This window comes from Astyanax mexicanus, chromosome 11, assembly GCF_023375975.1.
Source record: "Astyanax mexicanus isolate ESR-SI-001 chromosome 11, AstMex3_surface, whole genome shotgun sequence".
NCBI classification, from domain to species: Eukaryota; Metazoa; Chordata; class Actinopteri; order Characiformes; family Acestrorhamphidae; genus Astyanax; species Astyanax mexicanus.
In genome coordinates this window covers 33498018-33523817 of record NC_064418.1, presented here as the reverse complement: position 1 = coordinate 33523817, position 25800 = coordinate 33498018, and the positions used below count along the sequence as shown (strand labels likewise).

At 38.3% G+C, this 25800-nt stretch overlaps 1 protein-coding gene across 3 annotated transcripts in view; it reads left to right on the top strand.

Moving 5' to 3' along the window:
• stk39 (serine threonine kinase 39) overlaps positions 1-25800 on the top strand; it is an 81113-nt gene that overhangs the window by 44422 nt on the left and 10891 nt on the right. For all 3 annotated transcript variants that reach the window (XM_022680016.2, XM_022680014.2, XM_022680015.2), the window contains 3 exons: positions 20310-20362; positions 20661-20729; positions 20887-20951. In XM_022680016.2, coding sequence (XP_022535737.2) covers positions 20310-20362; positions 20661-20729; positions 20887-20951 — 187 coding nt within the window. The remainder of the gene's footprint in view (positions 1-20309; positions 20363-20660; positions 20730-20886; positions 20952-25800) is intronic.

Here is a 25800-nt window from a genome sequence, read left to right as displayed (position 1 = left end):
CGGCTCGGGGCAGAAAACGGAAGCGGGAGAACGGCAGATAGAGGTAGAGGCTTTTCTCTATGGAGAGAGCAAATTTATAGTTATTGAGTTGAATTTGGATCCTCTTCATTTCTCTGCAGCCTAATGTGAGCATAATTTTCAAGCTGCCTCTAAGGGCAAAGCCTATAGTGTCAAATACTCATTAGAACCACAAACTTGGCTCCGTTTTTTAATTTGTTAAAGAAATATTGCACATGCATCTATAAGTACAAGGGAACAAACAAACAAATAAACAAAAGAGGCAAAGGACTGGCATGCAGTTAATCACACTTTCTCACACATACGCTCTCTCTCTCCCTTACAGAAATAATAAACAATGAAAGAATTGCAGAAAACAAAAATTTATATTGCTCATGGAGCTACGATTACATAGCAGAATGGGTTTGAATAGTTGTTTTTTCCCCAGTGAATCCAGGCTGTTGTGGCTGTTCTTGTACTGGGCTCTGGGGTGATGTGATAACCGTGTTTGTTGGCTCCTCCCAAGATCTCACACACTTCCCAGACTTTCCTCCAGTATACAAATACACAAACACAGCTCTCCTTCAGTGTACAAAGCCTTTACACTCAGAGAGAAAGCCAGCTGGAGAGGTGCTCAGGGAGACTGTAATTATTCCAGCACTCACATGTAAATGAATGGACTTAGCTTCCAGTAGTTCCCCCTTTATTACTGTTTCTCTTCTTTCCAGGTTCTCATTTACTCACCTGCCCTTCTGTTTTACTCAGCCTAAACCCAATATAGTGCTTGGGCAATGTGCCACTGGCATTTTGGGAGTCAAAAGCCACAGAACAGGAAGATTTTGAGTTGGCTGTAGAAGCCTGTAGTGGAATAAAATTGGAGCCTGACCAGACTTGCACTGGCAAAGTTTACACCAGACCCAGACACGAATTGCTGTTTTGAAAATGTCATGCTGGGCAAAACTGGTATTTTTAACCCATCTGGAATCCTTATAGTGTTTATACTCAGTATATTTTTGAAGAGCATATCTGGTAGAGAACTGCATTCATCCACTCTTCACATTCCACTGCTCATCTCATCATCCATAGTGTAATTATGAGAGTATTCTTGAGCATCATCCCTGAATTCAGGGGACTTTTCACCTACTTCTAAAACTCTGGAGCAATAACTATAAACTAAATATAAAATATATAATATCATTGAAAAGTTATTTTATTTAAGTAGTTCATTTCAAAATGTGACACTCATATATTATATAGATGTATTACACACAAAGTCATCTATTTTTCAGCTTTTATTGTTGATTATGGCTAATGAGAACCCAGTGGACCAACACCAGCAGTAACATGGCTCTCCAAACCATAGCTAGTTATATGACCGTTTGACTACAGCTCAGGTACCCGATTCCCGGTCATGCAGCTTGCCATCTGCTCCCAGAGCCCGCAGACACCACAATTGGCCTTGCTCTCTCTGGGTGGTTAGATGGGGCTCTTTCCCCTCATCACTCCAAAGGTTGATGTCAGTCCGCACAAGGCATCTGTGAGCTGATGTATAAGAACTGAGTCGCTGTGCTTTCCTCCGAGCGCACTGTGATGCTACTCAGTAATGCTGCATCAGCAGCAGTTCAAAAAGAGGAGGTGGCTGACTTCACATGTGTCGGAGGAGGTGTGTGCTAGTCTTCAACCTCCTTGTGTTGAGGCATCACTAGTAGCTGTTTAGTAGCTGAATGGTTGGGATAATTAGCCAGATAAAATGTGAGAAAAAGCGGTAGAAAATAATAATAAAAAAAAGAATTAGACAGTTTAGAGAAAAATTAAAAAGGGCTGTTTTGTAAATAAAACACAAGCTACACATTATACTGCCACCAGCCAGCACAGTTACAGGGGTTGGACAATGAAACTGAAACACTTGTCATTTTAGTCTGGGAGGTTTCATGGCTAAATTGGAGCAGCCTGGTGGCCAATCTTCATTAATTGCACATTGCACCTGTAAGAGCAGAGTGTGAAGGTTCAACTAGCAGGGTAAGAGCACAGTTTTGCTCAAAATATTGCAATGCACACAACATTATGGGTCACATTCTAGAGTTCAAAAGAGGACAAATTGTTGGTGCACGTCTTGCTGGCGCATCTCAGCAAGCAAGTCTTTGTAATGTATCAAGAGCCACGGTATCCAGAGTAATGTTAGCATACCACCCAAAAGGAGGAACCACATCCTACAGGATTAACTGTGGACGCTGTAAGAGGAAGCTGTCTGAAAGGGATGTTTGGGTGCTAACCCGGATTGTATCCAAAAAACATAAAACCACGGCTGCCCAAATCAAGGCAGAATTCAATGTGCACCTCAACTCTCCTGTTTCCACCAGATCTGTCTGTCGGGACAATGCATTGTTGTGGTCTAAAACCAGGTGTTTCAGTTTTATTGTCCAACCCCTGTACTTCTTAGTCTTTTGCATTGTCTATGCTTAGAATACAGACATTGCTCAGGAGCTGTTATAAACACAAATAGAAACTGGCTCATCCTGAAATCCAATATTTTTTCTGTCCGTTCTGGGTTTAGTTTGGTTAGTAGAACTCACGTTAGCTATATCTAGAGTTTGTTTCAAGTTTAAATCACAGCGACGTCACAGCCTTCCAGCTGGGGGATCCAAAAGAGTGTAATAGGTCCTTCAGCTCTCTGGGTGGGAAGAATGACCTTATGTTCTTTTCCTCTAACCTGCAGTGCAGTGCTAGTGATGCTGTGTGAGTGACAGCTGCAAATATATGCTTGCTGGCCTCATGTGTCTAATAAGGAAGGTGCATGCTAGCCTTCACCTTTCCAGCTTGAAGCACCAAATGATTGAGGGAATGCTGGGTAGTGGGTGGATTTGTCCAGGAGTAAAATAGGGAGAAAAATAGAGTTAAAGAATTGGGTTCAGAGTAGACCAAGGCTAGCTTGGGTTTGAGTAATTAGTAATAAGGTTGAGATGACAAGTACAGCATTTAGATTGGAGAACATGATCAAAGATAAATTGAAAGATTTATTTATTTAAGTTTTAGAGGGCTTGTGTTAAAAGCATGGTACAGTTAATGTTTTCTCTGATCTGCCACATCTGATTCAGCTTATTAAGGCCTTGATAATTAGCTGAATCAGATGTGATTAGGCAGGGAAAACCGTAAACAGGGCTGAAGGTGCATAAACACATGAAATAGCTCAAAAGAACAACTGAACTGCAGGGTTTTAAAAAATATATAATTATTTGGTTCGTTTTGATATTGTGTGTTTTTATATTTTCTCTTTCTCTTTTTCTCTTTTCTCTTTTATTAAGAGATGTATATTTAAATCTTTTTAGTTCCCCAGTGTCTTTTTTTTTTTGCATAATGAATTAGAATCAGATGGATTTATTAATTTAAATGTGCTAACTAATGTGTCACTCTCAATTTTCTCAACTATTTTTTCATATTTAAAAAAAATACATAAAAATGTCATAATTATATAAAAAACTGCTTTCTGCTGTAGTAGTCTGCACTGTCCTGTGATTCATTTCATTCTCGTCTTTGTGGTTGTAAATTGTGGTGCTGCTGTGGGTAGAACAGTTTTACAGTTTATACAGTTTTTTTACTCACAGCTCATATTTACAGCAGGCTTTATTTAATATAGAATAAGTTGGTTGGTTGTTCAGTTTATTATGACACTGATTATAAGGTCATATTCCCCACTACTAGCTGGCTCAGTGTGACCTGAGGTGTGCTGTTACACACAGAGAAAATTCTCCATCCAGATCCAAACCTGACACTTCCCAGTTCAAACAGTTAAATTCAATTTAAACAGTGAAGCATGAGAGTGGGAGCATCATGTTGTAGGAAGTAGGGCTTGGTATCAAAGTTTAATACCAAAAAAATCTCTGACAGAAATAAAAAAAGGTAAAGAAGTGAGTAAAGAAAGGTTAAAAAAACGTGTTGCCTATTTTCGATACTTAGCATAAAACGCGCATCAACATGTAAAATGTGGAGAGCACACTGCAAGATAAAAACAACCGCAATGGTGCTTTGGTGCATGCAGTAGCAAGAGCATGCACAGCAGCGCAGACCATTCAAATTGTCGACACATCGCCGCTGTGCTGAAATCTCTCAGGCGCTCACTCGCAATGTCTCTCACTCACTCAGCTGTTAAATAATGTATTGTATTTTTTGGAAAAAATTTAAGAAAGAGAAAAAAGGTACTGAAAAAAGTATCGTTTAGGTATCTGTATCGAATTCACAGTATTGTATCAATATCGATATTATTGAAAATTTTAAACCAATACCCAGCCCTATGAGAGAGACTTTTACTCAACAGGGACTAAGCAGCTTGTTAAAAGTAAAGTGTTTAGTTTAATCAGTTTACTACTGATTCACAAGCTCGCTGTTTTTTAGGTAGAAATAAGAGTTTTAGGATGGTAGAACAGTAGCTACGAGTAATGTTAGCTGAGATAACTTTTAGAGTTTTAGCATGTGCTTTTGGCTTTTTGGCTTTTTGTGGTCTTGATGCAGCTTTAAAACCTGGACTCCAATGCAAAATGAGTGTGGTAAAAACACACTTGATAAATCTGAACAGTCTGGAGGAGGAACAGTCTGTCAAGAAGAAATGGGAGAAAATCTCTTTTGCACAGTGAGCAAATCTGAAGGGAACTCCAACAGGCTTAAACTGTTAGCAAAAAGTACTTCTACTAAGTACTAACATGAAGGGGATTCATACTTAAGCAAACAGCGTTTTTAACAATCTGCATAGAAATAATGAAGCGTATTATATCCTGGTTAAATGGGATTAAAGGTTCAATGAATAAATTAAGTACTAGCTTTTAATAGAACACTGTTTGGAACAATCTGTGAGTGTCGTCTGTAATTCAGACAAACCTGTTGACCTTTAAAGGGAATTATATTCTATAGTGAAACACTGTGTATTAGATTTTTTTGCTGTGTCTCATGTGCAGTATGTTATGATTTACCATGTGAATAGCAAGATGAGCTGGGCTGTTTTGCCTTGTTTTGTCTCATTGTATCTCATTATGATAGACTCTATGAACACATTAACCTCTGTAGCACACATAGCACACGTTCTCACACATTCTCACACACACACACACACACACACACACAGACCACTCATGCTTCTGTTATCAGGCCCATTCCCTCTAAAGGCATTTCCACTCCCGCAGCCGTACAAATCACGCTCAATGGCTTTCAGTGAGCTCTGTCAGCTCCCATTACCCGTCACGCCGCTGTTTGGCCAATCGCTTTTGACGGCTTTTGTGTAGAAATATGATGTGGATGTTTTCGTACCTCCTGTCTGTGCTGGGATCATATGCAGAGCTGTTTATTTGCTGCTAGTGTATAAGCAGCCTTTTTATGCGCTAGATGGTTGACTGAGCATCACATTACATTTGATGCGCTCCAGTGATACCTTTTTGTAGAGGGTGAATTACATTAGTCGCATTTTACAGATCGGGGATCAGCTGGAAGCTGTTTTTTTTGACAGGTGTTTGTGCCATGCAGTGCTTCAACCCCACTGTCTCCAGCATACATCGCATGCACTCAGCGCAGAAACAGCACACAGAGCGGCAAAGATATTATTACCATATGATCCTTCCCAGGCTACAGAGTGAATGCTGACAGCAAAAAATACCGTTTAGGTGTTGTGACTGATGCAGCTTGTTGACACTGTATACTTGTTGTATGAGCCAGTTATGTACTCAAAAAAATATATAGAACTTTTGTGAATGAATCCAACTTTTGAGCATAATCCACTGTGGTGGGCCCCTGGGGTTAGGGGCGTGACCACTGTGACCCGGAAGGAGGAAGCACACAGAGAACACAGACACGGGGAGTAAATGAACTCAAATCATACCCTTTATTGGCTTTCAAACGCCCTCCACCACACCCAAAACAAACTTAAATAAACATAACTCAGCCCAAAGGGGCTCTAGAGTTCAGTAGTCTCTTTTTTGTAGTTTTTAAGGTCCGTGCAGCCTCAGCCCTCAGCTCCCCAGTCAAGAGTCCCCCCAAATGATGACGGAGGCTGAGTATATATGCCTGTCTCAACTGGCGGCTCAATCAGCCCTCATGCGGGCCAGCTGAGACAGGCATGGCTTTGCGCTCTGGCGTGGGGCGGACCCACAACTCCCCCGCCTCCTCACGGCACACCACATAAAGCTTAATGTTAGACATTTGATATGTGTTCAAAACAATCTTGTGTTTCAACAAGACAAAGATCTCAAAGTTTTAATCATCTAGCTGGTGTTTTAAGGTTTTGATGAAGTGTGAATTAGTCCTCTTCTTTATTATTCAGTTCCAGTTGGTAGCATAACAGCTTCAGTGGTAATAGTGCCACCACCGTGTTTAACAGTTGGGCTTGAACGCTTTACTTTACTTATGGTCAGCTCAAATTTACTTTAGCATGTAGGAGTGCATATTGGTCTCTCAATTGATGGCAATGTAACATTTCAACTCTATGCAGAGACTCTCATATTGCAGCAGCTACCAGTTCATAGTTTATTGTACACAAATAAACAATAAAAAAATAATCCGTCAAAAGTCTGGACACACCTCATCTTATTCAGTCAGTATGTTTCTTTACCTTGTAAATTTAATGTTGAAGACATTAAAGCTATATTCTATAAACTACAGACATTTCTCATTTCTTCCAAATTCCAAATAAAAATATTGTCATTTAGAGCATTTATTTGCAGAAAATGAGAAATGGCTGAAATAAAAAAGATGCAGAGCTTTCAGACCTCAAATAATGCAAATAAAACAAGTTTATATTCATAAAGTTTTAGGAGTTCCAAAATCAATATTTGGTGGAATAACCCTGGTTTTAATCAAAGTTTTCATGCATCTTGGCATGTTCTCCTCCACCAGTTTTACACACTGCTTTTGGATAACTTTATGACACTCCTGGTGCAATACATTTTCAATTTGGTGTAAAATCATAGAAACTGGTCTGTTATTTCTTTCCAGAGTATATATATTATATATATATATATATATATATATATATATATATATATATATATATATATATATATATATATATATATATATGTGTATGTGTATGTGTGTGTGTGTGTGTGTGTGTATATATATATTATATATCTCAAATCTCAAAGTACCTCAAACTCATCTCCAATAAGAAGTTCTCATTTTATGTCTTTCTATTTTCTCCTCTCTCTCCACCTCTGTCCATCAGCCTTGCCTTCTTCATCGTCTGACCCGAGTTAACCTAGTGGTGACAGGTTTGCTGCTGTGTTGACAAGGCTGCATATGTGCGTGTCAGACACAGTTGAGGGAGGGAGAGGGAGGGAGGGAGAGAGGGAGGGAGGGAGGGAGAGAGGGAGGGAGGGAGGGAGAGAGGGAGGGAGGGAGGGAGAGAGGGAGGGAGGGAGGGAGGGAGAGAGGGAGGGAGGGAGGGAGAGAGGGAGGGAGGGAGGGAGGGAGGGAGGGAGAGAGGGAGGGAGGGAGGGAGGGAGGGAGAGAGGGAGGGAGGGAGGGAGGGAGGGAGAGAGGGAGGGAGGGAGGGAGGGGGGGAGGGAGGGGGGGAGGGAGAGGGAGAGGGAGAGGGACAGGGAGAGGGGGAGGGGGAGGGAGAGGGGGAGGGGGAGGGGGAGGGGGAGGGGGAGAGAAAATCCAATATCGCAATATTTTATGAAACAGTTTTCATTTTTCTTAAAGCAGCAGAAAGGGAAATATTGTAATTGTAGAGTGTGATTGTGATATTGCAGGGTTTTAATGTGGCAGTGTGCATCAGGGAGAGGGATGTGGAGAACAGATATTCTATAACTTATGATATCTAAAGCATATTCACTGTTTAAAAATCAGCTTACGAAGCACTGCATGCGCCGTGATTGAAGAAGTACACAAGCTGCATATTTATACAAGTATAATGCTTCAGTTGAAAAAAAAAACAAAGTGAATGTTGATGTATGTGTTACACTAATCCCACCTGCCGGCTCTAGTTTCATTAGTAGATCATGTAAAAACATGGATATTAAAATACCCCTGTATTGTATATCCAGTTCAGTGTATTCCTTCACCCCTGTAATACATTGCATAAATCACATTTCTATTAAAGAAAAAATGTTATTCATTGTGTTTTTGCTGGACTGTCTAGCAGGCACATTAATATGTTTAGAGTTTTGGATAATCTATTACCCAAAACCCTTCTAAAATTGTATGTAAGGATTTGTACACTGCCTGGCCATAAAAAAGTTGCTATTGATGATGGTAGAGTCTGACCGCTGTGCAAAGTCTTCTCCAGCACATCCCAAAGATTCTCAATGAGGTTAAGGTCTGGACTCTGTGGTGAACTCTCAATCCATGTGTGAAAATGATGATCTCATGCTCCCTGAATCACTTTTTCACAGTTCCAGCCCCATGAATCCTGACATTGTCATTTTGGAATATGCCCATGCCATCAGGGAAGAAAAAATCCATTGATGGAATAATCTTAGTAAAATCCAGGTGGACAACTTTTTTTTCTGGCCAGGCAGTGTATTTTAGAGACTCACGCACTAGAAACTTATAATCTGATCTTATTTAGGCCATTTTAAGCACCTTAAGATAATTTACAGAATAATAACACACTCTGGAGAGCGAACAGATAGTCTTCAGCTCTCACAGGTTTATTAAATAGGCCTGGAATGGTTTTTGCTTTTTTGTTTTTGTTTACTTTTTCCTTCTGGCAGTTATAAATATGGCATTTGTTTCAGATCCTTCAGTCTACAAAAGAAAGCAGACTTTAAATTAAAGCCTGTCAGATTAGGACTTTGAATGAAAATGAAGTTCTTAAATAGACTGTAAAAAAGCCTGCACTCTGGAAGGTCATAAAGCTGCAGCCACACTGATTAGTGAGCTGTTCTGTGGGGAAAAGTGGTGGGCACTGAAGGAAGAAACAATTAATTGCGTTGGAATAATCAAACGCAGGCTTTTTATTTCTTCTCCAAGAAATAATGAGAGGAGTCGGCCTGTTTAGAGCTAGTTATCGTTGTTTTGTTGCTGTTGTCAGACCGGTGGTTAGGGAGTGCTTGGCACAATGGATCTGATAAGATCAGGCACAGGAGAGGCTGAGAGCACAAGCGAGCACGGAAAAGGGAAAACAGCAAGCAGGGAGCGAATTTCCACAGACTGCAGGCTTAAAAATATCACCTCTGTGCCGGAAAAGAGCCACTGGCCCTCCATCCCACCTCATAATTGATTGGGTGGCTAATGACAGCATGGCAAACGTCAGTACTGCCTGAGCCTGGGGGCTGCTAAAGCTCAAAAGTAGATTTTTTTTTCTACCTCACTTTGTGTGTGGTTGTGTGTGTGTGTGTGTGTGTGTGTGTGTACATCCATGTATGCGCAGTTAAATACACATTGGAAGGCTTGACCTCTCACTGATGTTAAAAACGTGAAGCACTCATTGGTAAACGCACTGAATGGCTTTTTTCCTGTTCACTGCTTCCACTCTCACACATCCACCCAATCACAGTGCTAACCATCAAACACCTCGTGACTCTGAATAGATGTTAAAAAATGATTCATATTGAGATCAGACGCACTTCACCCCGCTACGCACCGCAGCATCTGCAGTGGTAAATTAAACACCTTTGGTGATAAACAGTTGTAACAACTGTCTTTACACTTTCAATGTAAATATATGTGTATATACCCTCTTCATATGCTCACATAGACCAGTCTTAACACCTGGACTGTGGAACTGCTCTCTTGGAATGTTGGGAACCTGGGCAGGGTTTTTTCTTTAGGCCCCGTCTGCTAAAATGTGTAGCTTATGATAAACATTAGCAAAGAAAATCACAATTTTAATATGAAAAAAAAAAAAAAAAAAAAAACGAAAATACTAAAATGTATTGTCGCTTTTATGCTAAAATCTTGAACATTTGTTTAACACAATTTGGTTGTTGTTTTTCAAACTGACTACATATACTTTTCTGCCACTGCTTTAGAACTTTATGAAATGTCATGAAATCACAATTACCCAGCCCTGCAGACTCTGGGTTTTTTATTTAAATGGGCTTCAAAAAAACTGCCAGCCATATATACAAAACATACAGCTTTGAAAACAAATTAAGAGACCACTGCAGTTTCTGAATCAGTTTCTCTGATTTTGCTATTTATAGGTATATGTTTTAATAAAATGAACATTGTTTTTTTATTCTATAAACTACTGACAAAATTTCTCCCAAATTCCAAATAAAAAAATCTTGTCATTTAGAGCATTTATTAGCAGAAAATGAGAAATGGCTGATATAACAAAAAAGATGCAGAGCTTTCAGATCTCAAATAAGAAAACGAGTTTATATTCATAAAGTTTAAAGAGTTCAGAAATCAATATTTGGTGGAGTAACCCTGGTTTTTAATTACAGTTTTCATGCCTCTTGGCATGTTCTCCTCCACCAGTCTTACACACTGCTTTTAGATAACTTAATGCCTGCACTCCTGGTGCAAAAATTCAAGCAGTTCAGCTTGGTTTGATGGCTTGTGATCATCCATCTTCCTCTTGATTATATTCCAGAGGTTGTTTATACCAGAGTTGTTTATACCAGATATACCACATATATACCATAGCATATATAACACTTCATTTTAACATTTATAGTGTAAATGTCATACCATATAGTTTTGCCTGAATAAAATCCCAATTAGACTATAAAATATATATACTGAATTCTAGCAAAGTGTAAACTATAAATTATAGCAATAATAATGGCTTTTATCAAATATGATATCTCAGCAGTCACATTTTCCTAGTGAAACTACTGCAGTGTGGAAGGGTCTCTGAAGCTAAATCCCTCCATTGATTGAATCTTATGGGTGACATATTTAATCCTCTGCCTGGCAGCCAAGCAATGACAACAATGACAAAATGTAGAATAAAGTTGATCTGCAGACACTAATCTAATGTGGAGCAATACGGAGTGTAGATCATATCTTGTATTGCAGAGAGATAAGGCAGAGTATACTATAGGAAAACTATGTTGGTAGAAACATGTTGGGTTTTAAATGGTTGATCAGTTGTTTTTGGTCCTTATTTGAGTCTCTTAGAATACATAAAAGTACAGTAGTGTTTTTGAGGCCTCACAGGGCTTGCTCTAGGCTGAAAGAAAAGACAGATACAGTCTATAGTGTTGCGTTATTTTGCATTACATAAATATTGTACAAAATTTTAAGTGAAAAAATGTTTTTTTTTTTATTTTTACAGTTTTGCTTTTGATTAGTAGTCAAAATCAAAAGTGAGGGGACCACTGTGTGATTTGCATTAGTTAACCCTAACCCTAGATTTAAAAATAAACTAATATAAAAAAGTGAAATAAAATGAACATTATTTTATTCTATAAACAACTAAAAAAAAATCCCAAATTCCAAATAAAAATATTATCATTTAGAGCATTTATTTGCAGAAAGTGAGAAATGTCTGAAATAACAAAAAAAGATGCAGAGCTTTCAGACCTCAAAAATGCAAAGAAAACAAGTTCATATTCATAAAGAGTTCTAAAATCAATATTTGGTGGAATAACCCTGTTTTTTAATCACAGTTTTCATGCATCTTGGCATGTTCTCCTCCACCAGTCTTACACACTGCTTTTAGATAACTTTATGCCACTCCTGGTGCAGAAATTCAAGCAGCTCAGCTTGGTTTAATGGCTTGTGATCATCCATCCTTCTTTTAAATATATTCCAAAAACATTATCGTTAAGTGTTCTCTTATTTTTTTCCAGACCTTTATACATATATTACAATATATAAGGAAGTATAGTATAGTTGTATAGAAGTTGTATAAAAATTCATTTTGGGTAAAGGACGATGCATTAAGTCCACCTTTTTATTTCCTAAACACTTCCTCTCTCTCTCATATATATGAGAGATATAGATGTGAGATATATATATATGTCCCTCCTTATACCTTGGAGATCTAATGAATAACTTCACAACCAGCTCTCCCTCCTTTGTCTACGAGACTCACTCCAAACTACCGGTACTTTGGTGTTTACAAATTCAATAATCATACTGACTTCACTACAAGTATTTAAATAGTATATTAATGTCATGGGGCAGCAGACAGGTAGCTTTTTTTGCTTGATCATCTCGTTTCGGTCTCTGTCTGTGAGTAGTTTGGTGTCTTCTTCCCATGTCCAGATCGTTTTCCTCTGGGTACCTCCAGCCTCCCAAAAGCACTAGAATAGGTGTGTGATGCTGCAAATTGCCATCCTGCTCAGGGGGCGTTCCTACCCAGTGATTCCACATTATCTTCAGACCCACTGCGACCCTGACCAGGGAGAGGCAGATAAGAAGATGGATGAATAAATCGATGGATTACAATTGTATAATGCATCAAGTGGGATCCCTAGTGATTCTCACTCCTAGTCTGCTCATCTTAGTTTGGGATATTTTCAAGATCCAGGGAGTTTTTTCCCAAAGTTTTCCTGATACACCTCGGAACAATTTGGACCTCAATGCAATCTCTCTCTCTCTCTCTCTCTCTCTCTCTCTCTCTCTCTTATTAGCTCCTGGTGGAGAATAGGTTAAAAATGAAAAGTCTAAGGCATGCAAGATAGATGTGGTTATGGCGTGTGTGTGTGTGTGTGTGTGTTACCCTGCTATAAACTAGCATCCTGTCCAGGAAGTATTCCTGCGTTTTGCCCAGTAATTCTGGATCAGCTCTGGACCCACTGCGACACTGACAAGGGTAAAGCGATGATGAAAATGGATTAATAGATTAAAATTGTATCATTAGTGATTCGCAAAGCTTGTTTATACCCTCATCAAATATTTTCCACAATTAATCATGGATGCTCACCGGAGAGCGATGACACTGCAGTTTTTAGAAACAGTAGAATATATTTCTAGCTAAATATATGCTTTAACCCACCAGCTGTTTGTGTCGCAAGTGGTGAAACAGTGCTGGATCTTTGCATTAGTGTGTTAGTATGTGGGAGGCGATTACTCTATTTTGAAAATTGCATTAAAACTGTAATTTGAATGAACCAAATTTATCGTGAAAATCACCCAGCACTACTACAATACAATTCTAAATATTTAACACTTAAACTTTTCAATGTCACAGCAGATACGCCAACAAACCAAAATTTACATTTACTTCAGCAGTGCTGTTCTAATCATAAATTTACCTCAGCAGTGCTATTGAATTGTCATATGGTTTAATATATATATATATATATATATATATATATTTTTTTTTTTTTTTTTACATATTTATATATTTTATATTAATATTTTAATGAATATTTCTGGATACTAAATATCGAGTGCATCACTAACAGATGATTGATGATTATGGATTATAATCTTGTCGGGCCTCAAACGGGATCTTCAGTGATTCCCACCACTAGTTAGGCCTTCATTTAAGATGTTCCAAAGGAGTTTTATTCCCAGATGTTTTCTTGACACACCCCCCCGCTCAGTCTGTAGCGCTGTCTGTAATCTCTCTCGCTCTCACTTTCTTAGCTTGTTAGCTCCCCAGGGAGAATAGGTAGGCAGATTAAGATGGAAGGTCTGAGGCCTGTGAGTTAGATGTGGTTATGACAGGCACTCGGCAACCCTCTCCTACTCATGCCAGATAACACACACACACACACACACACACACACACACACGCTCTCTCACTTTATCCTTCCTCTGCCGGTTGAGATTTTCACTTCACGCTCCTGCAGATGGCTGCTTGACAGCTGAGTAACTGATATGCTGCTAGTGCAGGAAAGAAAGATGGAAGTTAAATCCTGAAGCACGTGTTTGGAAAGGGGCTTAGGGTTACAGCCCACATTGTCGCCCATTCCCCGCCATGATTCCCGAAGTCGGATCCATTACGTTAACTTCCGCCAACTCTGATGTACACATGAATGTTGGGCTTAAAATCTGTTTCTTTAAACTGTGGCAGCAGTGTTGGATTTAACAGCGTGTGGGTGGCTGCTGGTAGGGGATATTTTTAAAACTCAAATGAGATCAGTGATAAGTGCTGTCAGCGTAATCTGGGATTGGAGGAAATGAAGCTAATGCAACTGTCAATCTGCTAAATCAGTGCGGTGGGTAGAATAGCACAGCTGGAGGGGAGGTTTTAAATACTGATCAGTGAAGTAGAACAACACACACACACACACAGACACACACACACACTGCATCTCTCTTTCTATCTTTTCTTTTTGCCTTGATGGACTGAAACTCTGGCCTGGAGGTGTCTATTTATAGCTTCATATAAACATATGAGTATCACACTTCATCACAGTTCATTTTTGGCAATGCATTTAAGGAGAACTCCGTAAAATGGACTTTTGGTGTAGTAAAACATGATCAAAAGTACTTACCTTTGATTAATAGCACAGCTCCGCCCTCCCACAGCGTTCCCAGATCCAGAAAATTTAGCAGTTTGTCCAAACACCCTTCAGACTGAGTGACACGGGGCATAATTTGCCCCAATGAATCGCTTTACCCACCGTTATCCAGCTCAAAGTAGACTATGTAGACTTTGCGTTGCATAGCAGCCGGCACCAGGATTAATGGAGGCGCTCAGAGCTGAAGCTAGCGTTATAGGATGTAAACTGTGGTTTTAATAAGCTTCTTGTGCACTTTTTAAGTTATTAATGCCTCGTTTTAAATGTCAGGGCTCTTCGGATTCTAGCAAGGAGGTGTGGAGCTACTATGAGTCTGTAAAACGGTGAAAAAACTGGTTTATCAGCAAATTATGCCCCATGTCACCCAGTCTGAAGGGTGTTTGGACAAACTGTTAAAATTTCTGGATCTCAGTACACTGTGGGAGAGCAGAGGTGTGCCATTCATCAAAGTTAAGTACTTTTTATCATGTTTTACTACACCAAAAGTGCTTTAACATGAAAAAGACAAAGAGAGAGAGAGATCTGATCACCAGATTCTCCAGTTAACAAATACATTCAGTTCATCAGTCATTAATAATTATCCTTTAAAGCTACAGTATTAATATATTTGAAAAGCTATAGTTACTCACATTGTAAGGAACAGCAGCAGAAGCTGCAGGAGTTCCGTTCTCATGTTTCTACAGAGAGGACAGCATGAGACTGACCTCAGCTGCTTTTACTGTGCTCTGCAGCGCCTCTAGTGGTATGGTGGTATGCGAAAAACGTGTAACAGTTCTAAAACCCCCTCTGGTATACTGTATGAACCGGTAGACCGCAGATAATATTTTTTTTATTTGACCCTTGTAAAGGTTATCAGCCTTTGGATTTAGTTCAGATTTATATATAAACAAAATCTGCTTAATATTTTATAGTACAGATTGTTTTCCAGGATTTGTGTGTTCTGCTCCTCAAGAACCATTATCCTGCAGATTCCTACATGTGATTTACCTTCTCTAACGTACGCATTTCATCTAAACAGTGTGTTGGAAGCTGGGGAAGCTCAAAAATAAATGCACTGCAAAGAATGAGGCAAGGACAAGAACTGAAAGCCTGCACTTCTACACAAAACTCAATTATAAAACTCTATTATAAATTACTAGGTAAAACAAATTCATTTAAAGTGAACCCTCAGACAGCTGTTTGTGTTTTTTATCAATTGATTTAAAATGTAGTTGGTAATCCAGGGTCAAGATGTATTGCAGTAAATGTATCTAAAGAGGCTGCTATAGATGTAGAACAATAACACAGAGCTGCTGTATGAGTCTGCACTCCTGTAATTGGTGAAACAGTGGAATAATTCTCCTGCTGCATCTTTGCAATGCAGGGAGCTTAGAATGCATCTTAAATCTGGCAAATTATTGCTTTTTTTGTGGAGTTTCATTGTTTCAGATTTAATTTGTAACTGTGGAGGATTTTTTTTCTGTTGCAATATTTTTAGGAATCTGATTTTTAGGAATGCAGTGTCTTTCCAATAAAAATTTTATTAATAGAAAAATTTCATAGCTCAACATGTCAAACAATACACAAGCAAAACTTTAAATACAATGAAAGAAACTGAAAAAATAGCTTAACCGTTTTAAGCCTGGACCATCAGATAATTGCCAGAAAGTTAAAGATCAAAACTTGTCACCATAGATGAGAAAGGTGCACAGTGTAGTTGCAGGTGGCTTTATAGTACAAGCATAAGATACACTAATCAGAGATCAAACAAAAACCGCTATTCTTTCATATTCATCCATGCTGCTATAGTGAAAGTGCCTTATGCACTTCCTTTCTACCCGACTCTCCTATTTATATTATGTGTATTTATCTTATATATTTAATTTAATTTAATTTTATTTTATTTTATCTACATAACAATAGTTATTGGGTGTAACTGGACTGTGAGATTACAATTTTGTTCCAAGTGCACTGGAAAAACTGTAGTACTAGAGCCATTGAGGTTTGGAACAAATTTTAAGTGTTTTAAATCATTCACTGCAGTTAAATAATAAAAGAAATAAATATTTTATTTATTTGAATTCATTTGCTGTATAAATTTTAAAGTAGAATATTACGGTCTTCTTTTCTGTGCATTACAGACAAAAAACAGCATTCTTACGCTACATTGTTTTTCATCACTGGAGATATTTCAGGTCTGAAAGCGTTTACCTGACTTTCCTAATTGTAAAAATTCCAAGGACTAAAGGATTACAAACACAGAGGCTTTGTCATAGTTGCACTAATTTGCAGAGATGGTGAGTTAATTTCACATGTCTGAACCTAAACAGACTGTGAGGTATATGTTTTCTAGGCTTTAGCACAGTTAAGCCTGTGTTTGAGATTACTGGCTGGCAGAGTGAAGGAGTCCCTCAGTAACTAAAGTGGTTTTAGGTGTCATCTTTATTAAAGGGTTCTGCTGGCTTAATCATTTCCTCCAGTTGCCTGTTAAACACTATGATGGGCAGTTCAAACACAAAAAGCTTTTATGAATATGGTTCCATTGTTTCACACTGAAAAGTGTCTTCTGTGGAGCTGCCAGAGTGCTGCAGTAGTATTAAAATTCGTCCATGCTGTGCCATGTCACCTTTCCTCTTTGAAACGTCCCCCAAGTCGAGTGTGAAAGGAAGGCTTGTTTTCGGCGGCAGTGCCGACTCCAGTCCTTTCATTGTCTCCGTGGCAAAGGGGCGAGGTGAGGCTGTGCATATTATCAGAGTCCCTGCGAGTTCTCTCTGAAAGCGTGCGGGAGATTTACAAGGCCTCGAGTTCTGCATAGCGTGGAGTGGCCAAAGCCCGACGGATGTTAAAGCAGAACAAACAGAGGTTGCGCCTCTGCGCTGTGTTCACTTACAATGGAGCAACTCAACGTAGATGTGAATCAGCAAGTGCCAGTCCTCTGCGCTGCTCCATAGAAGTGCTGTGTTTATACTTCACAGGGTTTGGCACTAGCTGTGCAAAATATTTTGTGTCTGATTTATTCAGGGTCATTTGTGCTGAGTGAAGAGTGGAAGAGATGAACAAAGGTTCTCTCTACAGGGTTTAGACCGTTGGCTTGGATTTTTAGGTAGTTACTGTCATAAATATATGCAAATGGAATGGTAAAAAGGTTGGGAAGATGGAAACTTTAACTGTTGTAGGATTCACTGTCGATAAATGCTACTAAATTGTACCTATCGTAGTATACGTATACAGCTCTGGAAAAAAAATTAAGAGACCACTTCAGTTTCTGAATCAGTCTCTCTAATTTTCCTATTTATAGGTACATGTTTGAGTAAAATTGTATTCTTTAAACTACAGGCAACATTTCTCCTAAATCCCAAATAAAAATAGTGTCATTAAAAGCATTTATTTGCAGAAAATGAGAAATGGCTAAAATAACAAAAAAGATGCAGAGCTTTCAGACCTCAAATAATGCAAAGAAAACAATATTTGGTGGAATAACCCTGTTTTTTTTATTAAAGTTTTCATGCATCTTGGCATGTTCTCCTCCACTAGTCTTACACACTGCTTTTGGATAACTTTATGCCACTCCTGGTGCAAAAATTCAAGCAGTTCATCTTGGTTTGATGGCTTGTGATCATCCATCTTCCTCTTGATTATATTCCAGAGTTTTTTTTATTTGGTAAAATCAAAGAAATTCGTAATTTTAAGTGTTTTTCTAAGCAGTTAAATGGACAGTATGGTGGATAACACCCCCACAATAAAAGAGTGAAGGTTTGATTTCTCAGCCAGGCAGGATCTCTTCTAATGTTACTTTGAGGCAGGATCTCTTTTAATGTTAATGTTAATCCTGTTCATGTAGCCTGCTATTAGATGCTGAAGCCCTGAGAGAGCACAATTGGTCTTGCTTTCTCTGGGTAGGTAGATGGCACTCTTTACCCACTCCAAAGGGTGATGTCGATCAGCACAAGGCGCCTGTGAGCTGATGTATGAGAAGGTTTTAGCCCAGCATAATGATAGCGATATGATTTTTTTAGGTATAGTACTCCAAGAGCCCTCAGGTCAGCTAACGGGAACATGCTGGGCATACATGCCTTTCGGCTTAAAATGGGACTGGCTATCTTTTCGTATTAGGCCTCCAGTCTCTGGAATTCTCTTTCTGATGTCCTGAGGGCTCTTGCACAGTCTTGGCATATTTAAGAGGAGGCTCAGGACATACTTGTTTAGCCTGGCTTTTAATTCATTAGATTTTATGTTTTCTTGTCCTTTCCCACATTAGTTTAATCAATTAGATATTATATACCTGTGGCCATGGGCATGATTGGAACCTGAGTCTAGTGATTTGGGTGGGTCAGCAAATACTTTTGGCAAAAGAGTGTATATTGAGGATTCATAATAAATTATACTGATATTTTTATATGGGTGCATTTCTCTTGGCAGTGTGAGTGTGACTGCTGTTGGTATGCGACTATAAAATGCATCAACAAAATATTGCATAAAGTTTCCCTGCAGTTTATATTGTATATCAGTTAGTGGTCATTATTAAACCAGCTCTTCACAGTTGAATATCAGACCCTGAGAGCACAGAGGGAAGGGAAGTATGCAGTTGCAGGGAGTTAACGAGTGTAAGGTAGTGATTGGTTTGGCACTGCTTTAATGCTGAAAGGATGCCGTATTTTATTGAGCCAAGCCTCTAAACCAACAACCTGGCCTGCATTCAAACTCCCTCCCACTAGTGAGTGCTCCTCACACCTAGACCCCTAAATACGCTCCTTATTGTGAAAAAAGAACCACAGTAACTCTCCTTTCTCCCCATTGTCTCGCCATTGTGCTATTAGACAGAATGATAAAAATAAGAGCTGAGGGGAAAGGGGTTATGGGGTAGATCTGACTGATTTTATACACAGCTAATAATAATAGAACTTTTGCCATTTCTGAAGTTCTGCAATTAGAACAAAGCAAACAAAGCTTTGAAGATTAAAAAAATATATATATAAATTATAGATCTAGTTTCCCACTCCGATTAACAAAACTTTAAGGAAAATAGGGGTAAGAAAGTAAGAAAAAGAAGAGAATATTTTGTTAGGTGGTAAAAAGATCTGTTGATTTTGGAGGCTTTCTGAAGTATGTTCAGTCTGTTCAGAAGCTAAAAATGCTAAAGCACATACAGATGATCAGATATATCAGAGTGCACATCAATTTAATAAAACTTAGTGACTAGTTTTACTTATTACTAGTTTATTAATATCTCATACAATAGATGTTTTTATATGAGTATATACAAAATACATTGCAAAGTGTTTCCAAAAGCTATTAATCCATGTGTTTCTGTTATCACAATAAATAAAAAAAATACTATTTATGAAGTTATGTATGTCAAATCATTTTTATTAAAAATAATTACACTGTATTATTATTATACAATAAACACAATAAGAAAAAAATATTTAAAAATTAAATAAAATGTATAATTTCATCACATACTGTTAGTCCTGCCACAGACTCTAGCTCTATAAACTCCACTTCCCAGAATACACCTGCGCCCCACCTTCTAAACACATGCCGAATGACGTGACGCTTCAGCGTTCAGGCTCTTCTGGTTTCTGAGATTGCCATCACCTGTCTTCCCCTGTATAAATACCCCCTGTTTTCCTCAGTTCAGTGCCTGGTATTAAATCAAATTTTCATAGCTCTTTTATATTGTGATTTTTTTTTTTTTTTTCCCATTTCTGTATTTTTGACCACTCTTTTGCCTTACACTTTAACTCTATTATCAGTAATGCTGTGGATGACCTCCTTGCCTTGACCATTCTTATATTTTTGCTTAATAAACTGTGTGTTTGGTATTTGCGTGTGTCTGTCGTGTGCTTGGCCTACTTGACACATACCACCGCATTACATACTATCCCTTTTGTGCTGTTTTTTGAATATGGCTCCCATGTTGAATAAAAAAGCTATATTTAACATGGATTCTATGTCTCTCTCTGTCTCTCGCAGGAACTCGAGAAAGGAGCTGAATGACATACGGTTTGAATTCACTCCAGGACAAGGTGAGCACTGCCCTGAATACAGTTTTATTAGCATTAGAGAGCTAGTGCCCCAGTGGACACTGCACATAATGAGGCCTAATAAAGTGTGTGTGTGTGGGGTTTGTATACTAAGAACTGTATATAGGTTAGCGAGTAATATGACCTAAAATTGACATATGCAGTGTAAGAGAATATATATATATATATATATATTATTATTTATTTATTTATTTTTTTATTATTAACGCGAGTTTATTAAACGCAAGTGTGAATTGTGGGATCATCCTGTGGGGTGTGTTTGTGTGTGCTCTGTTTATAGATACTGCTGACGGTGTTTCTCAGGAGCTGTTTTCTGCTGGTCTGGTCAATGGACATGATGTTATAGTTGGTAATGTCACACTCTGACCTTCAGTGCATTTCAGATAGAATTACCTCATTTATTTCAGTATGCCATCGACTGCATGTCATGAATTCTCATAGTTCTTGTCATATTGTTAATGATTGCTTTATATGTATGAAATATTTTCTCAATAAATATCTTTCAGTTGCTGCTAACCTTCAGAAGATTGTAGAAGACCCAGTTACCTATAAAGTGTTGACCTTTAAGCTGGTGAGTAGTTCAATGAGAAATGCCAAAAACAACATCCTGTCGAAAAACATGTAAGAACACCAATGTGCATGTGTTTTTTTGTTTGCTTGTTTGTTTGTATGTGTATATTAGTGTAACAGCCTCACTTTGCTTAGCACCTCGGTTTGGACCTCACATTTCGCTTCCAAGTTCAGCACAGTGGCAAAAAAAAAAATACATGAACAAATACAAAAGAGTAACCCGTAACACAGAATTAAATTTCCACTTAATTTGAGCAGATGTTTGTATGCAAGTTTAGCGTTTGTAAGATGTCCAAATACACCGGCACATCATCCTACTTTCATTAATTCACCCTGTTCTTCAATGGTCAGGATGCCACAGGACCAGCGCAACATAACTCCTGTTTTCACAGACAATAACAGTGATATGGTGGTGGTTTGGGTGTTAGTGTGTGTTGTGCTGATAGGAGTGGATCAGACACAGCAGTGCTGCTGGAGTTTTTAAACACCTTAGTGTTTAAAGCCAGACTGAAATTAGTACAAACCAAAAATATTGAGCCAGCAGCGTCTTGGGACAGATGAGCTTCTGTCTCTGATGTTACTTCTACAAAGAAGACCAAATATATAAGAATAATAAATCTAATAGAGTGGACAGACACATTGTTTAAAAACTCAAGCAGCACTGCTGTGTCTGATTCTCAGGGAGTCACTGCAGTGCTGAGAATGACCCACCACCCAAATAAATACTATACTATAACCGATGCTCTATGATGGTCCTGTGGTGTCCTGACCATTGCAAAACAGGGTAAAAGGTGCATAGTACATTATACAGAGAAACAAAATGAATACTGTCTGCAATTATAGAACTATAAAGTGCTGATAAGATGGAAAATAAGTGTATAAACACAAAGGTTGTCATAATATTCTAAGTCGACTGTGAATATTCTAAATATCTTTTTGCCAAAGTGTTCTTCAGATGTATTGCTACAATCAGAATGTAATTATTTCTGTAATTTTTCTGGTAATATGTAAGCATTTCTGTAACTTGTCTTTCAGAGCTTATTTAAAAACATCAAGTGTCCCTTAAGACAGCAAGAGTATCTAATAGCTCTTTCTGATATTGTTAGTTATGTCCATGCTCAAATGAATGCTTTGACAGCCTTTCTAATTAAACACACAGACATTATTTAAAAGGAATGCATTAGGCGGAACCATGCTGAGCCTTGCAGTGTGCAAACAGAAGAGAATACACACAAGGAATATCAGTAATATACTCTAATATATTCATTACTAATGTGTTTTTTAAGGTAATTACTGACAGCTACTGTAGACAGATGATGCTATACCTCTTTTTTAAGAAGATGATATCTTCCCGCTTATGACAGTATTTATAAATCCTGAGCTGATGGGATGGACTGTATGTTCTGTTGGATATGCACATGTCCATGTTACGCATGTCAATGCAGAGCTTTCCACCGTGGGAGTGCGAGGGACGTTAAATACTTCACACAGATCCCAGTGGATAGTGCAATATGGCCGGGGCAGTTTTTAATCACTCCTTTAGATGGAGTGTCGCGGTGGAGGTAAACAACATCTGTGCATTAGTGCGTCGTTCACCCTGCTCTGATCCTCTGCGGTGAAAAGTCTCTTCAGCATCTGCACGCTCGCTCTCTCATCTCACCCTGGCAGAACTGGCAGATCAAGGCTAATCGATTCAGGTGTGCTTTGTTTAAACACATTACACCTGCACTTTTCAAAACAGAGGTTCCTAAATGGTTCTCGACACAGACGTAATGTTCTAATGAGAACCTGTATTTAACCGGTATGTAGTCTTTGTAACAGAGGTGTCCAGTCTTTTCTTCAAAGGGCCGGTGGTATCAGTTTTTATTTTAACCAAGCATGAATGCACATAAACAATTTTTCAAGATAAACTGATTAAACTAGCAACTTGAGTTTTAAGCTTGGGCTGTGACCTGTTCACACTCTGTAGGGTGGATAATTTTGTGTTTTTAAACAGGTAAAACATTTGTTGTTATTTTCTGATAATGCTTTAACAGTATTATCAATGACCTCTGGCTATATTTGGACATTTCTCTATATATATATACGTGTGTGTGTGTGTGTGTGTGTGTGTGTGTGTGTATATATATATATATATATATATATATATATATATATATATATATATATATATATATATATATATACAGAAATGTTATTAGATATTAGACCTATTAAGCAGACTAATTAGTAGACTCAAATGTAATTTTTTGGGCTTTTGCCAAGGCTGTAAAGATCAAAAATCTGATCAGTTTATATTACTTTTCTATGTATGTTTTTTTTTTACTTTAGTTCTGTTAGTAATGGAAGCAAAACCTGGCGGCCATATTTACATCTTTTGAAATTTCTAGACACATAAGGCCAGGCTCTGAACTCAAAATAAACACAAAGGACTAGGACAAGGCAGAAGAGTGATCAAAATTACAAAAACGCAACAACAAAAGAGCAGGAAACAAAGAAAACGTGAAGTAGAAAAGCTAGAAACTAGGTTCAATACCAGGCAAAGAGGAACAGAAACAGGGGGGTATTATACTAACAGGATCAGGTGTGTGTAATCGGAAGCCTGGTGAGTTAGAATGTAGCTGTAATGTCACGTGATCAGCAGAGTCGGGAATGTCTGGTGTCTGAAGTGCATGCTGGGAGTTGAAATCTTTAGTGTGTGCAACGCACCTAGAGCTACTTTACACAAACCTGTTTGCTGTTTGTTCCCTTCTATGAAACACTTGACTTTAATGTAAATAAACACATATACTTTTCTGACAAGGATAATAAAGAGTGAAGGCTCAGGTTAAAAGTGATAAAGATATCAGATCAGATTTCAGGTCAAATTATACAGAAAAAGAGAAAATTTTAAAGGAATCATAAACTGAAAGCATAAACTGATCCTGTTGAATACCGCTGCTGTTTGGATGAATTGTTACACAGTAGGTGCTGGAAAAAAAGTGATACAGTTTTTATACAAATTACACTATATGAAGGTTCTTCAGTCCTAATAAAAGAGTATTTATTGATCCAAAAGTGTTTCTTCACATCTGGCATTGATCCAGAGAGCCCTTTTTAGCATTTAGATTTTTAAGGGTGTATTTTAGGTTAAGGGGTTAGCATTAGAGAAGGAAACATTTATTGTTTGATTTTTATCTTCCTGGCTCATCCTCCAGAGAGAAGAGTGGTAAAGCAGAAACAGCTAGCAGTTACAGTTTCAGCAAAGAGCGGCGAGGGAGCAGTTGTGCTAGCCAGCTCGGCTGTTAGATATCTCTTGTTAACACCACCCCCCTACACAGTGTGAAAGTGAAATAGATACGTAGCGCTGTATATCGAGCTGAGAGGAATTGGGCTCGCGGTAGTGCAGGTGCTCACACATACAAACACACACAGCGGGGAAAAAAAACAATAAATTCTTCTTTTCCTCTTTCTCTCTGTGTAATTCACAACATTTCAGCGGCAGGATTTATGTGACTAGTGGTGATGTGACTAGTTTTATGGTTAAGCCGCTCTGTAGGCCACAGCTGCCTCACCGGCTGAGTGGAGTCAGAGGGAAAGCATCACCCCAGATACGTTTTTCATCACTAGCCTTTCAGCTTTTATAAAAACACACACTCGTGCACACACTCGTGCACACACACACACACACACACACACACTCTACCCAGCCCTGCTATAAATTGCTGCAAGCTGTCTGCCCCAGAGCTGCAGCTTCTGCAGCTGTCTGAGGCAGGGTGTCGGAGAGCGAGCTGGAGAGATCGATCACCTCTCAGGCCCTCTCCAGCCTCCGAGTGTGTGTGCTAGCTCTGATAAGACCCTCTTGGCGCCACAGAGACACTCAGATTTTACTTTACATACAGCTGCATGCACTTTCCAGGGACAGAGATGACCCGGACATCAGAGCAGAATTTCATTCTGTCTTTCATTCTATCTCTCTCTCTTTCTCTCTTTTTGAGACATATTGCTTTTTGTTGTCACAGAGGCTGCACACATTTCTGATACTTAAAATTAAAATTACAATATATAGTATGTAGTGGAAATATAGGGCTGGCGCTAGCCATGATTTTATGCTTTAAACAGTTGCAAATAAGTAGAAGGGAAATTTTAAATCATCATAAAAAAAACGAAACTAAAGGCACTAAACATTTAAATGAAATAAATTAAATCATTTAAAAATAATAAATAAATAAATAACAACTATTATTAAAATTAAAACATCTGTGCAATGATTTAATAAAAAATAGAAGAACTGAACGTTGAAAACGCACTAGGTTTAGCCTAGTATTTTTTATATAGAAAGAAATTGCACATTTCTTCAGTAAATAACCACAAATATCTGCACAAAAGAATGTATTCAACATAGAAATTTTACAACCACTACAAAGATATCATGCTTTTCTATAGAAGTAAGTAAGACATTTTCACAAGCAGCAGTTGTTAAGAGGCCCTACAGATTCCCACGTTACCAAGAGCCGTTTTCCATTCAAACTCATTACTTTGTGAAAGTATCACCTGTAGTGTTTTTTTTTTACTACACAATTACATATGTGTTGATTTATAGTACATAACAAATGCCCAATGGCAAATAAACGTCGACAGGTAAATAGATTATAATGATTTACTACACCTTTTCGTCTTCATAGACAAAAGTCCTCACTTGTGTCCAACTGAGGGTATTTATTCAAATGAGTGTCTACAAACAAGTGGACATAGTGTTTAATGATAATAAAATAGTTGTTTATACAATTTTTTCATATTTTCTCCCCAATTTTGCAAAACCAATTACTTGACCAACTCATTAGGACTCCCCCTATAACTAGTGATGCCCC